Raw genomic sequence first — 12113 nt, 5'->3', positions numbered from 1 at the left:
ACCCTAACCCTAACCCTAACCCTAACCCTAACCCTAACCCTAACCCTAACCCTAACCCTAACCCTAACCCTAACCCTAACCCTAACCCTAACCCTAACCCTAACCCTGCTTTACTCTACCCTACTCTACATGCCATCCCTCTCCTCTCTCTCTCTCTCCCTCTTCCCTTCTTCTCTCTTCTCAGACATTCTTCGCTCCACTTCCTATTTTTTTTTCTCTCATCCTTTTCTCTACTACTTTCCCCTCTACTTCTCCTTCTCTTCCCTTTTCTTCCTCTCCTTCCTTTCCTTCCCTTTTCCTCTTTCTTCTCGTTCATATCCCTCTCATCTGTGTCGTTCTCTTACTCTTACTACTCTTTAGATCCTTCATCTTATTCACTACTCTCTCTTCCTCCCCTTCCACTTTTCGTCTTTTCATCTGTCATTCTTTTTCCTTTGTTTTACTAATTTGCCCATTTTTTCTTTCCCATGTATTTCTCCCCTTATGACCATTCTAGCACATTAACTGTTTTTGGACTCGGCAAATAAAAAGAACATATACCTGTCTAATGGTTGCTACTTCATTTCAATTGCCTTCTCAAATATTTGTTCGCAAGTGACAGAATGCACGAATTCTCTTCTGCGTGCGCATTGACTCGACAATCGCATTGTCACTACCTTCATTTGTGTTTACTAAATATTTATAACTAATATAAACTTTCGCTTGACACGTCCGATGACTCCGAAACGAACGAACTCAGCTGCTGTACGAACGAACTCAATTGCTGTACGAACGAACTCAATTGCTGTACGAACGAACTCAGTTCTATACTGTTTATGTCCGAGGAAGGTCATCGAGGCGAGCTCATCTATACAGACAGAAGCTCTAAAGAATCTAAAGAAACATGGGATGTAGAGAACGACCGCATCCCTGCGGATGAGGTGCCGGATGGCGGCCTCATGGCATGGCTCCAAGTGGTAGGCGCCTTTTTCTTTCTCTTCAATACATCCGGGATTATCAATTCGTTTGGCATCTTTCAAACATATTACGAAGGAAGCATCCTTGAAGATAAAAGCGCTTCCAGCATTTCCTGGATCGGCTCTATTCAGGCATTTCTTGTGCTTTTCGTTGGTGCGCTCACAGGCCCGCTCTTTGATATGGGCTATTTCCGTGTTATGACCGTCATTGGCACTGTGTTTATTACCTTTGCTATGATGATGGTCAGCATTTCTACAAAGTACTGGCATTTTATACTTGCCCAAAGCCTATGCTTTGGGTTTGCAGGTGCATGTCTCTTTGTTCCTGGCATCGCGATTGTGTCAACATACTTTTCCAAGAACCGTGTGCTGGCTATTGGGATTGCCACTAGCGGTAGTAGTATTGGTGCTGTTGTATACACTGTTCTCTTCCGCAAAATTGTAAACAAACCTGAAATTGGCTTTGGGTGGACTGCGCGGATTTTGGGGTTTTTTATGCTCGGCACACTGTTAATTTCCAATGTGACGCTCCGCCCCCGTGTGCCTGCTTCGCATCGGAGATCCCTGTTTGTGGTGGGTGCGGTGAAAGAGCCAGCATCACTGATTTTCCTATTCGGCATTCTGCTGGGTTACATGGGCGCCTATATCCCTTACTACCACGCAACTGCGTACGCGATGCGCAAAGCGGGGGCCAGTGAGCCGCTAGGGTATTACCTGGTGGCCATCATAAATGGTGCGAGTGCCTTTGGTCGTATTATTCCTAGCATCCTGGCTGATCGTATTGGTCCTTTTAATACACTTGCACCTATGGCGATTGCCTCTGCGATCCTCGCGTTTTGCTGGCTCGGTATAAAAAATGTACCCGGCATGTGCGTTTTCACCATCCTGTACGGTTTCTTCACAGGTGCATACGTGTCGCTGCCGCCCTCGTGCGTTGCAAGTCTTACCAACAATCTCCATGAGATGGGAGCGCGCGTTGGCATTTGTTTTTTGTTTGCCGGTGTGGGTATGCTTGTGGGTAATCCAATTGCCGGTGCGCTTGTGGATTTGGACACAGATTCGTTCTGGAAAGCGCAAGTGTGCTGTGGTGCATTAGTGACTGGATCCGCCGCGTGTCTCACATTGTCCAAGTTTATTCTGAACCGACATCTGATGGCCAAAGTATAGGGACCGTGTAAACAATAACGATGTTTTTTTATTTGTGTACGAAAAATAAGATAGAGTGACTATTAGATTAGGGTTTACGATGGCATGGGGAAAGTTGGGTAAGAAGGAAGTCTGTCACTGTTGGAAAGTGTAGCACAGACTCTGGACTCCGAATGCAAAGTGTAGCACAGATTCTGGACTCCAAATGCAAAGAAAGAAGCAAACAATGTTTTATAAACTACGAGTAACTGTACTGCGCATAAGGATGAATCCAAGTGAATTTACATGCAACGGATCCTGCTTGATCAGCTGCCTTGTGCTGCAGTTTACTGGTTGGGGAACTTGAGCCAGTAGAAAAAGACGGAGCTGTTCGATTGCTTGGAACCGACAAAGTCGGCCTCAATCGGGTTACCTTTGCCTTTCCCAATGTGCAACTCGTAGTTCTTGTCTTGTGAGCCATACTTGTGTCCCATAAAGTTGAGCGTAATTCCATTCACCGCTTCGCCAAAGAACTGCTTGAGCTGAACGGCAGAATTCTGCTTGTGGCACTTGTCCAGCACAAAGTTGATTCCCTTCTTCTCGAGGCCAGTAGCTGTGACACACTTAGACTGGTCACTTTCAAGTGCAATATGGCCAAAGCTAACACCATTGGACTTGGAGCCCTTTCCAATGCCCATGTATCCCTTTGTGCCCTCCGGCGGATCGCAGATCGTGCGCACAAACTTGACCGGCTTTGCAGGGGAACCGTCCTTCTCGAGTGTGGTCAAAATTGGGCGACCTTGATCATCTTTGAGGTTCGATATAGACAAGTAGCCAAAGTCGTCATTATCGAGCGAGTGCCACTTGAGATCGTGCGTGCTGTACGCAGTGCAGTTGTACGTGTGCTTGGCGTTAGATGCGGGAGCTGCCTGGCAGATGGCGACTGCGAGTGCTGCAAAAGACAAAAGGCCGAATTTCATTGTTGTATGAAGGATTGTGATCTTGCAGCGATGCCATGCATACTTTTATAGTGGACGTGCGGCGGCGGAAATTTTGAGTGCCCACGGAATTCCGAAGCCGTCTGACCACGCACGGGCCAACTGCACATCACCAGTTTTAGAAAGTGTGGGATTGGTATGAATGTTGCTTGGACAGCCGCATGCGTATAGTCAGCAGATGCATCATGGGTACAGTGCGAGATGGACAGATAACAAAATGGTTCATTGAACTAGGAGCAATTATAATGCGAATATGAACAAATGCAAGTATATGCATATACCAATGTCCTGTTGGGACAGCAGACCTGTTGCCATCTACTGGTCGGGGAACTTTTCCCAGTAAAAGTAAATGGTACTGTTTGGCTGCTTGGAGCCAATAAAGTCGATTTCGACCGTGCTGGCCGAATCATCGGAAAAGTGCATCTCATAGTTCTTGTCCTGCATGGCGTACTTTTGCCCCATGAAGCCAAGTGTGATTCCATTCACCGACTCGCCAAAGAACTGCTTGAGCTGAACGGCAGAATTCTGCTTGTGGCACTTGTCCAGCACAAAGTTGATTCCCTTCTTCTCGAGGCCAGTAGCTGTGACACACTTAGACTGGTCGCTTTCCAGTGCGAGATGACCGTAGGTAGCACCGTTGGGCTTAGCACCTTTCCCAATGCCCATGTATCCCTTTGTACCCTCCGGTGGATCGCAGACGGTGCGCACAAACTTGACTGGATTGGCAGGACTCCCGTTCTTGTCGATCTTGGTCAGAATTGGGCGACCCTGGTCATCTTTGCGATTCGAGACGGACAAGAAGCCATAGTCGCCGTTTTCGTACGAGTGCCACTTGAGATTGTGCTTGCTGTACACGGTGCAGTTGTACGTGTGCTTGGTGTTGGATGCGGGAGCTGCCTGACAGATGGCAACTGCGAGTGCTGCAAGAAACAAGATGCAAAAATTCATGATAATAGCGGAGGTCTCTCCACATGTACAATTATGCCAATTATATAAAGCGGCTGGCAGCGGAGTAATTCATTGGGAGTACTACGGAATTCCGAGATCGGTGACCACGCACTGCCCTATAAGCAGACCGCATGTACAGCAGCGGATGTGGGACCGCTTGGTCAGGATGCATAGCGCCGGTATAACAGAGGTCCCACCATCCATACACATGACAAAGTAATTGTACCGAACCATTTTATTCGCAAACAAGAGGGGTAAGAATGACGAGGCAGCCCCTAAATAATCACTGAAAGTGCAAGCGATCGTACTGTTTCGCACGCTCCTGCAAGAGCTGCTGGCGCTCGTCCTTAGAGACAAAGCGCGTCTCCTGCGGCAGAGTGCTGCGCAGCTTGTCGAGCTTGACGACGCGCGCAGTAGCATGAAGATCCTTCTTCCCACTACCATCGGTAGGAAGGCCCTGCCAGCGGACCATGATGGTGCCCTGATTGCGCCCGACGGTATCGAGCCAGTTATAAACGCCAGAGTCCTTGTTTGAGATGACAAACGTGTAGGAGCCGTCGTTGTTCTGATCTGCCTGCACATCGTTCAAGCTCACCTGGTGCCCTCTTGGCGCAGCAGTGACCATGCCGACCGTGTACACGGGAAAAACAAAGTAGTCTGCTTTGCCCTTGGTGATGGTAGCCACAAGCGCCTCGTCGTCCTGCAAGTCATAATGGCCAAACGACTGAGCCTGCGAAGTGAGTGTGCCAAGAATCTGAGACTGCTCCGGGGCATGCAGCTGGTTTTTCGGCACGGTAAACGTTTTGAAATCAAGTGCGCCAAACCCATAGAAAAAAGCAGACTGCTTTAGATTCTCGATCGCATCGCGCAAGATGGTATTGTTCGTAAACGGTTTGCTGTGCTCCGGCTTCTCTACCAGCTCGATACGGAGTTCGTCCGGAGTCTCCTTGCTCCAATCGCCAACATTGTGCCGCGCAAAAATCTGCATGGCGCGAAAGTCGCTGCGCAAATGATTCGGACCGGGCGAGTGGGAGGGGTTGATCGTGATTGTGTAGGTCCCGTTGTCGTTGATCTGCATCTCCTTTCCATAGATTGCGCCCACCGTGTTCTGTGAATTGGGGTTGCTGATCAGCGAGAAGGAAAAATCAGAGACGCCACCGTTAATCTGGCGCCCGTGAAGTTTGTAGGTGTAGTGGCTGCTGATCGGCACTGTGCGGTAAAAGCAGTCGGGATTGTCGTACGAATAGCGCCCTCCCCTGACCTGCAAGTCAAACCAGTCATGTGTACGCTGTGCTGTATCGACCCAGTACACTTTGGGATCAGCAGGATTGTTGTTCACGGCCTTTTGCACGGCGCTGAACACGAGCTCCTCCATGGTCGTATCCAAGTCCTGCCATGTCTGGCTCGAAAAAAGGACCTTGTACTTGCGTAAAGTCCGCACATACTGGTCCCGAGCCGTCTTGCGCGCATCGTCAAGCTTTGGAGACTTGCTTAGTGCCAGCGAGAGCTCGTCGAGCGCTTTCTGGTCCTGGGTGGCAAGGGGGTTTTTGGCCGCACACAGTGCGACACATGCTGCAAGTACAAGCAAGAGGCATTGCATACGGAAGAGCATTGCACACCTTTCCCCCTGTCCCACACCCGTCTATTATGCACATTTCCACTCTTACGCCATCGCTAGGATAAGGGCGTGATGCGGTGCGTGCGCAATTACAAAGGTAACACGACATGCATAATTGTGCGAACTGCACGTTTTTTACACGCCACGTGCCAGCATGCCGGGGTGCGACGTGCTGATTCGTCCGTCCCCCTCGACGGTCACAAATTAGCAACGGCGCGACGATGGACTCCCAGTCCAGTGTGGGGCCAACCTCGGATGCGCAGATGGAGACGGAGTCTGGCAGCTTCTCCCAGGATGCTACAAGTGCGCCGCCCCTAGTTATGGCGGACAATCCGGCCGCAGAATCGACCGCCGCACGCCCGCGGCTCTTGACATTGCAGCGCGTGGAAGAAATCCCAGTGGTCACGGACGAGACCGCCGAGCGACTTCGCGAAGGGTTCCGTGCGTTTCTGGAGTCGTTTGTGAGTCATGAAGATGCACGGCGTGGTGCCAAGACGCCGACATACGTTGAGCAGCTGTACGCGATGCGCGATGTCGGCCGTCTAACGTTGTACGTCGACTTTAACCATATTCTGCACTACGACGAAGTGGTCGCGCGAGCGATCAGCGACCAGTACTACCGTTTTTTTTCATACTTGCGCCGTGCATTGATCGACTTAATCAGTACGTACATTCCTGGGTACCTCTACATGAATGCGCACGTCGCTGCTACCGCGTCGTCTGGTCTTGTGCCACGCGACTTTGCACTCTCCTTTTACAATCTCGCCATCGTATCTGGCATTCGGTCGCTGCATACAGAAAAGGTCGGGAAGCTGGTATGTATCACGGGCACCGTTACGCGTACCTCTGAAGTGCGGCCGGAGCTGCTTTTTGGCACATTCACGTGCCTGGAATGCAAGACGCCCGTATACGATGTCGAGCAACAGTTCCGCTACACAGAACCGATCATGTGCCCGAACCCCATGTGCCAGAACCGCACGCACTGGGAGCTGGACGTGGAAAAGAGCCGATTTACGGACTGGCAAAAAGTGCGCATCCAAGAGAATGCAAACGAGATCCCGACCGGCAGCATGCCGCGCAGTATGGACGTTGTGCTGCGTGCCGAGATGGTGGACCGTGCCAAACCTGGCGACAAGTGCAACTTTACGGGTGCATTTATTGTCGTGCCAGATGTATCGCAGATGGGCGTCCCTGGTGTGAATGCGCAGATTCAGCGCCAAGTCCAGTCAGGCCGCCAAATGGACAGTGCTGTGGCGAACCAAGGTGTCCATGGCTTAAAGTTGCTTGGTGTGCGTGATCTTACCTACAAAACTGCGTTCCTTGCGTGCATGGTACAGTCGTCGGATGCGCGCTCTGACACGTATACTGACGCGTTTGACGGCGAAGAGGATGCGCAGATGGTGGTGGAAAGTCTCACGGAGGAGGAGCGGCAGGAGTTAGAGGCCATGGTTGTGAATACAGATATTTACCCGCGCCTCGTGCAAAGCATCGCGCCGACCATGTACGGCCACGAGATTATCAAAAAAGGGATTTTGCTCCAGCTCATGGGTGGCGTGCACAAGCAAACGAGTGACGGAATTAATTTGCGTGGTGACATTAACGTGTGCATTGTCGGCGATCCAAGTACCTCCAAGTCGCAGTTCCTCAAGTACGTGTGTGGCTTCATGCCACGTTCTGTGTATACCTCGGGCAAAGCGTCCTCCGCCGCAGGTCTCACTGCTGCTGTCGTGCGCGACGAGGAAACCGGCGACTTTACCATTGAAGCCGGTGCGCTTATGCTCGCCGACAATGGGATCTGTGCCATCGACGAGTTTGACAAGATGGATCTGTCTGATCAAGTCGCGATCCACGAAGCCATGGAGCAGCAGACGATCTCGATCGCCAAGGCTGGCATCCAGGCCACGCTCAACGCACGCACCTCGATTCTTGCCGCAGCGAATCCGATCGGTGGTCGCTATAACCGCAAGCAGACGCTACGGGCAAACGTTGCAATGAGCGCGCCCATCATGTCCCGTTTTGATCTCTTCTTTATTGTGCTGGACGAGTGCAACGAGTCGACCGATTGGAATATCGCACAGCACATTGTCAATATTCACCGCTTCCGCGACGCAGCCATCGCGCCCGAATTTTCCACCGAAGCGCTCCAGCGCTACATTCGTTATGCACGCACCTTCCGGCCGAAACTTACACCTGAAGCGAGCGATGTGCTGGTCGAGAAATATTTGCAGCTCCGCCAAGACGACTCGGGCGGCACGGTCGGTCGCAATTCGTACCGGATCACTGTGCGTCAGTTGGAGAGCATGGTCCGTCTCTCGGAGGCCATTGCGCGAGCCAACTGTCGTGCAGATGTGACGCCCGCGTTCGTGCGCGAAGCCTACTCGCTATTGCGACAGTCGATCATCCATGTTGATAAGGACGATATTGCCATGGACGACGACGAAGAGCTTGCCGAGGATCAGCACCTACGCGAAGAAGCAGCGCGCGAGCCGAACGGGACGCACCGCCGCACGCGCATTACCTACGACCGATACCTGCAGCTCGTCAGTCTTTTGGTGCTGCGCGTCTATGCAGTAGAGCGTGATACGGGTCGTGGGATATCCCGGCAAGCTTTGCGCGAGTGGTTCCTCAATGAGCACGAGTCGCAAATCCTGACCGAGGCACAGCTTTACGAGGAAGATGATTTGATTGGGCGTGTGACCCAGAAACTGATCAAGGATGGGTACCTTGTAGAGCTTCCTGTGGAGGATGAGGAGCTTCCCGGCGTGGAAGAACCTCGGCGCCTGCTCATGGTCCATCCCCAAGTCGACGTCGACAGTCTGTAGCGGTAGCACCTGTACACAAACGTTCCCTCTGTCCTCCACATGGCCTGTTCGGTGGCGCCCGAAGTAGTGCTGCAGGCGCTAGACAGATGTGTTTGGGAGATGGCGTATCCAAACGGGAGCACGCTGCGGGCAAAAGGGCAATGTACAGTAACTTCGAGACGTGTACGATGCGGTGTTGAGCTTATAGCAGCTATTATTCGCACAGAACGGCGAGGTCCCAGTGGGCATTCCGTTGGAGAACATCGCCCTCGGCCAGTATCAGGTGCCGTTTTTTTCAGCGCCATACTTGGAGATGATAGCAGCCAATGTGCCGCGGCCATCCGGAGCCGGGGCCGGCACCGATACCTGGCCACGCGCGACGCTGACCATTTGGTTTCTCCGCGGGAGTGGCATAACGTTTCGGTCACACTTGCTCCAGGCCAAGGATGCATGGGAAGCCGAGCGACATACTGTAGAGGCGCTACGTACGTTGCATTGCACACTAACAAAAGCGTTGTACGAATCGGGTATCGACGCGGAGCACAGGTTGCCGCGGTACGAAGATGTGGTGGGTGCTCCGTACATGCCGTAGTGGAAATCAGTACCTGTATGTTAGCGTGCTACACAAAGCAACGTACGGTTTGAAACGCATGGATGCCTTGCGTTGTGCAACCTTTTGTTTGTCCGCCTCGAACTGCGAACGCAGCGTGGCAAATTGCTGGCGTTTCCGCTCGCGGAACTGGTAGCGGTAAAAGTCTTGCAGTTCCTTGGCCTTTTTCTTCTCGGGGTTAGTGCGCAAGAGTTCCTCAAATTCGGGTGTAATAGCGCCAAAGGTACCTGCGCTGCTTTCACCACCAGAGCGGCCGTACTTGTTGCCCTTTTGCACAATGGTAAACCCGTCCTCGTCCAAAAGCGCGCCGTCTGGACCAACGCTTGCCGCTTGGATCCCTACGCCCATGCTGGTCGTCTGATCACCATGCATACGTTGTTCCATGAGCCATTGTGGATGCTCGCGAATCCATGAATACCGTGCAATGGCCGAGTCGGCATGCTGCTTCACACGGTCCAAAGGTGGCCGATGCATACGGTGCCGTGCCAAAAGGTATGCAAGCCCTACCAGCCGGGATTCCTTGGGAGCAGCAGGCTTTTGCTTGTAATTCCTCGTGCTCTCCTCGTCGCTATCCTCTTCCGCACCCGCAGCGTCGGGGCGCGGCCATACGTACGGCTTCGCCTGGTACTTTGCAACGAGTTGCTTTGCACGTCCGAGCGAGGAATCGTCGAGGAATACAATATGTGCACTTGATCCTGACCCCAAAAGCATGTTGGGGTCTAATGCCGGCAGCGGAATGACATTGGGCGGGCCGCTCTTGTTGGGCGCTGCGTTATTCGTAGACGCCGGTACGCCAGTATACGCTTCCTCGTCGCCCTCGTCGTCATCCGGCATGTCTACACCAAGAATGTTATGCAAATGAATCGCTTCAATAGCGCCTGCCTTGCGAAACAAGGCACGAACCATGCCGCGCGTTGCGTCGGTGGGCAGGTTGACAACAAAAAGCGTGCGGCCCGGCGGTAGTATTGCCGCTTCTTTCCCCCTCAGATGCTCACGCACATACATGTAATGCACGGCGAATTTGTATCCAGCACTATTTCCGTAGCGTACGGGGAGCAAGCTGAACCCAGCGACGCTGTTCCCCTTTTCCATCGCTGTCAAGAAAAAAGTGGCACCGCGCGCGCATTTTAATAGGGCCCACCTCCATTACAAAGCAGTTTGCGCGCATCGCCGCCCGCTGCGTTCTTCATGCTGCATCAAACAGGGGCATCGCGCCTAGTGCCCGCGCTGCAAGACCTATCCGTGCACCGCACATTTCATGCCTGCGCCGCAGCACATGCCAAACCGCGGAGACAGCGTAACCGGAACAATCCGTTCGCACTGAATGCGATGAAACATTTCCAGTACGACGACATTCCAACACACGGGCACATGAAGCTCCAAAAACAGCGTCAGCTGCTAGGGTACTACCGGCTCTTGAAAAATGAATTCCCCCAGCTGCATGAGCTGGCAGAGCCGTTCCAGCCCCCACCCGCACAAAATATCCTGCAGTTTACATTCACCCATTACCAGGGCGAAGAGCATCCCAATGCGCGCAAGGTCGTGCTCCACGTCAATGTAGAAGACCTCGCCAAGGTACATGCACTTGACACGACGTACGCAAAGCACAAGTTCTTGCTGCTCGCAGGCTCTCGATGGCAACCGACGAGTCCTGCGCTGGTCGGTCGTCTGAATGCGGCGCTTGCACAAAGCAAGGAGGCGCTCGATGCGGCCTACAATGCGGAACCGCTTGGTGTTGTGACGATTGCAAGCACGGCGTATCCACATGAGCCGCAAAACATGAAATGGTGCAGCGATGTGCTGGACCGGATGATTGAAGAGGCGAACAAGGAGCCGAGCTTTGCCGATATCCCTCTCGATGTTCGTCCCTATATCAAGTCGAATGCACGCGGCGGTCAAACACTGCGGCCCACGGTATCCGACTTCCCGGCAGAATGGCTATAGGGTATCTACAGATTTCCATGAAAAGCAGGATACAATCAGCCAGTGATTCCGCTCCTGTACTGGCGCCTCGTCCTCCAGCAGCAGCGTAAATGCGCGACGACGCCCGGTGAGTCCAGGCTCCCTTCCGGGTGCACTGTCGTCACCGCAGTGCAGCGCACCGTCTACTTGTAGCTCCATAATGTGCTCCGCACCTGGTAATTCTGCGATGGGCGTACCCGCCAGCGACGGCCAGCGATCGAGGTGGGGTAAGGATACCAGGACGAACCCCGCATCGAGCATTCTACGTAGGAATTGAAGCAGTACCGCACGGCCTGTATGCAGCCCTGCAACCATATACACGCGTGCATCAGCGCGTCGTGCAAGCAAACCTGTAATCGACTTGAGGAGCGACGCATGTGCAAACCGCTCCCAAATGCAGTCTGCTAAGAGGAGCACATCAAATCGTGGAGAAGGATCCGATGCGCTGCACGGCAAAAGATCCAAGACATCGTCCATGGCATTCCCCCACGTATGTGGGTATATGCTGATCGGCGAAGGGTGCATGGTGGGGTTCGCGTCCAATGTGCGGCGCACGTTGCAGCGCAACGCATTGATCACATCGTCGTCGTCATAATCCGTCACGACGACCTTGGTGGGGCTTGCGCACAATGCCGCTGTCAAAGCAGGAAGCCCGACGCCTGCGCCAAGCTCGCAGACACACTTTCCATCCATTTCAATCGCGCCCGTATAGATTGCATCCGCAAGCAGCATTCCTGCCCGCCATAATCGATGCGCAAATAACATATACATGGGCGCATCGGGGAGCACGACTGGTAATTTTGGCGCATCTTGAGCAGGAAAATAGGTGCACAGTTGCTTGGGTCGATACACAAAGGTGGTGCCCGGCTGCCCAAACGACGGTGAAAACTCGGCCTCGTCCGCCATGCCCAGTGCGCGCAGCGGCTGGAAGAAGCAGTTGCTTACTAAAATCAGGCAGCCTGCCCGTCATGCCGCGCCTACGTTTTTTCTCTTCCTACAGGATGGTGATGCGGATGCTGACGCAATCCGTGCGGCTGAGTGTCGCACGTCACAGCACTCGGGTGCTGCCACCTGCTCTCTGTCTCGCGCGGTGCA

At 53.0% G+C, this 12113-nt stretch overlaps 8 protein-coding genes across 8 annotated transcripts; 3 read left to right on the top strand and 5 right to left on the bottom strand.

Annotated features, from left to right (window-relative positions):
• Positions 1-815: 815 nt before the first annotated feature.
• On the top strand, positions 816-2123 carry MVES1_002878 (uncharacterized protein; the record flags this gene model as incomplete). Its single annotated transcript, XM_056207698.1, has 1 exon — positions 816-2123. One exon carries the CDS (start codon positions 816-818, stop codon positions 2121-2123), a length of 1308 nt encoding a protein of 435 aa, XP_056063673.1.
• A 305-nt stretch (positions 2124-2428) lies between these two features.
• MVES1_002877 (uncharacterized protein) lies at positions 2429-3061 on the bottom strand (the record flags this gene model as incomplete). The annotated part of the gene is made up of 1 exon (XM_056207697.1): positions 2429-3061. The coding sequence occupies one exon, from the start codon at positions 3059-3061 to the stop codon at positions 2429-2431; it is 633 nt and encodes a 210-aa protein (XP_056063672.1).
• A 333-nt stretch (positions 3062-3394) lies between these two features.
• Positions 3395-4027, bottom strand: MVES1_002876 (uncharacterized protein; the record flags this gene model as incomplete). The annotated part of the gene is made up of 1 exon (XM_056207696.1): positions 3395-4027. One exon carries the CDS (start codon positions 4025-4027, stop codon positions 3395-3397), a length of 633 nt encoding a protein of 210 aa, XP_056063671.1.
• Positions 4028-4310: 283 nt separating this feature from the next.
• On the bottom strand, positions 4311-5639 carry MVES1_002875 (uncharacterized protein; the record flags this gene model as incomplete). The annotated part of the gene is made up of 1 exon (XM_056207695.1): positions 4311-5639. One exon carries the CDS (start codon positions 5637-5639, stop codon positions 4311-4313), a length of 1329 nt encoding a protein of 442 aa, XP_056063670.1.
• A 227-nt stretch (positions 5640-5866) lies between these two features.
• On the top strand, positions 5867-8467 carry MCM6 (DNA helicase; the record flags this gene model as incomplete). The annotated part of the gene is made up of 1 exon (XM_056207694.1): positions 5867-8467. The coding sequence occupies one exon, from the start codon at positions 5867-5869 to the stop codon at positions 8465-8467; it is 2601 nt and encodes an 866-aa protein (XP_056063669.1).
• Positions 8468-9044: 577 nt separating this feature from the next.
• Positions 9045-10148, bottom strand: MVES1_002873 (uncharacterized protein; the record flags this gene model as incomplete). Its single annotated transcript, XM_056207693.1, has 2 exons — positions 9045-9051; positions 9085-10148. 2 exons carry the CDS (start codon positions 10146-10148, stop codon positions 9045-9047), a joined length of 1071 nt encoding a protein of 356 aa, XP_056063668.1.
• Positions 10149-10385: 237 nt separating this feature from the next.
• Positions 10386-11000, top strand: RSM24 (37S ribosomal protein S24, mitochondrial; the record flags this gene model as incomplete). The annotated part of the gene is made up of 1 exon (XM_056207692.1): positions 10386-11000. The coding sequence occupies one exon, from the start codon at positions 10386-10388 to the stop codon at positions 10998-11000; it is 615 nt and encodes a 204-aa protein (XP_056063667.1).
• Positions 11001-11035: 35 nt separating this feature from the next.
• On the bottom strand, positions 11036-11924 carry MVES1_002871 (nicotinamide N-methyltransferase; the record flags this gene model as incomplete). The annotated part of the gene is made up of 2 exons (XM_056207691.1): positions 11036-11133; positions 11159-11924. The coding sequence occupies 2 exons, from the start codon at positions 11922-11924 to the stop codon at positions 11036-11038; spliced, it is 864 nt and encodes a 287-aa protein (XP_056063666.1).
• Positions 11925-12113: the final 189 nt, after the last annotated feature.

This window comes from Malassezia vespertilionis, chromosome 5 (genome assembly GCF_029542925.1).
Source record: "Malassezia vespertilionis chromosome 5, complete sequence".
Lineage (NCBI taxonomy): Eukaryota > Fungi > Basidiomycota > Malasseziomycetes > Malasseziales > Malasseziaceae > Malassezia > Malassezia vespertilionis.
This window is presented reverse-complemented; position numbering and strand designations above follow the sequence as displayed.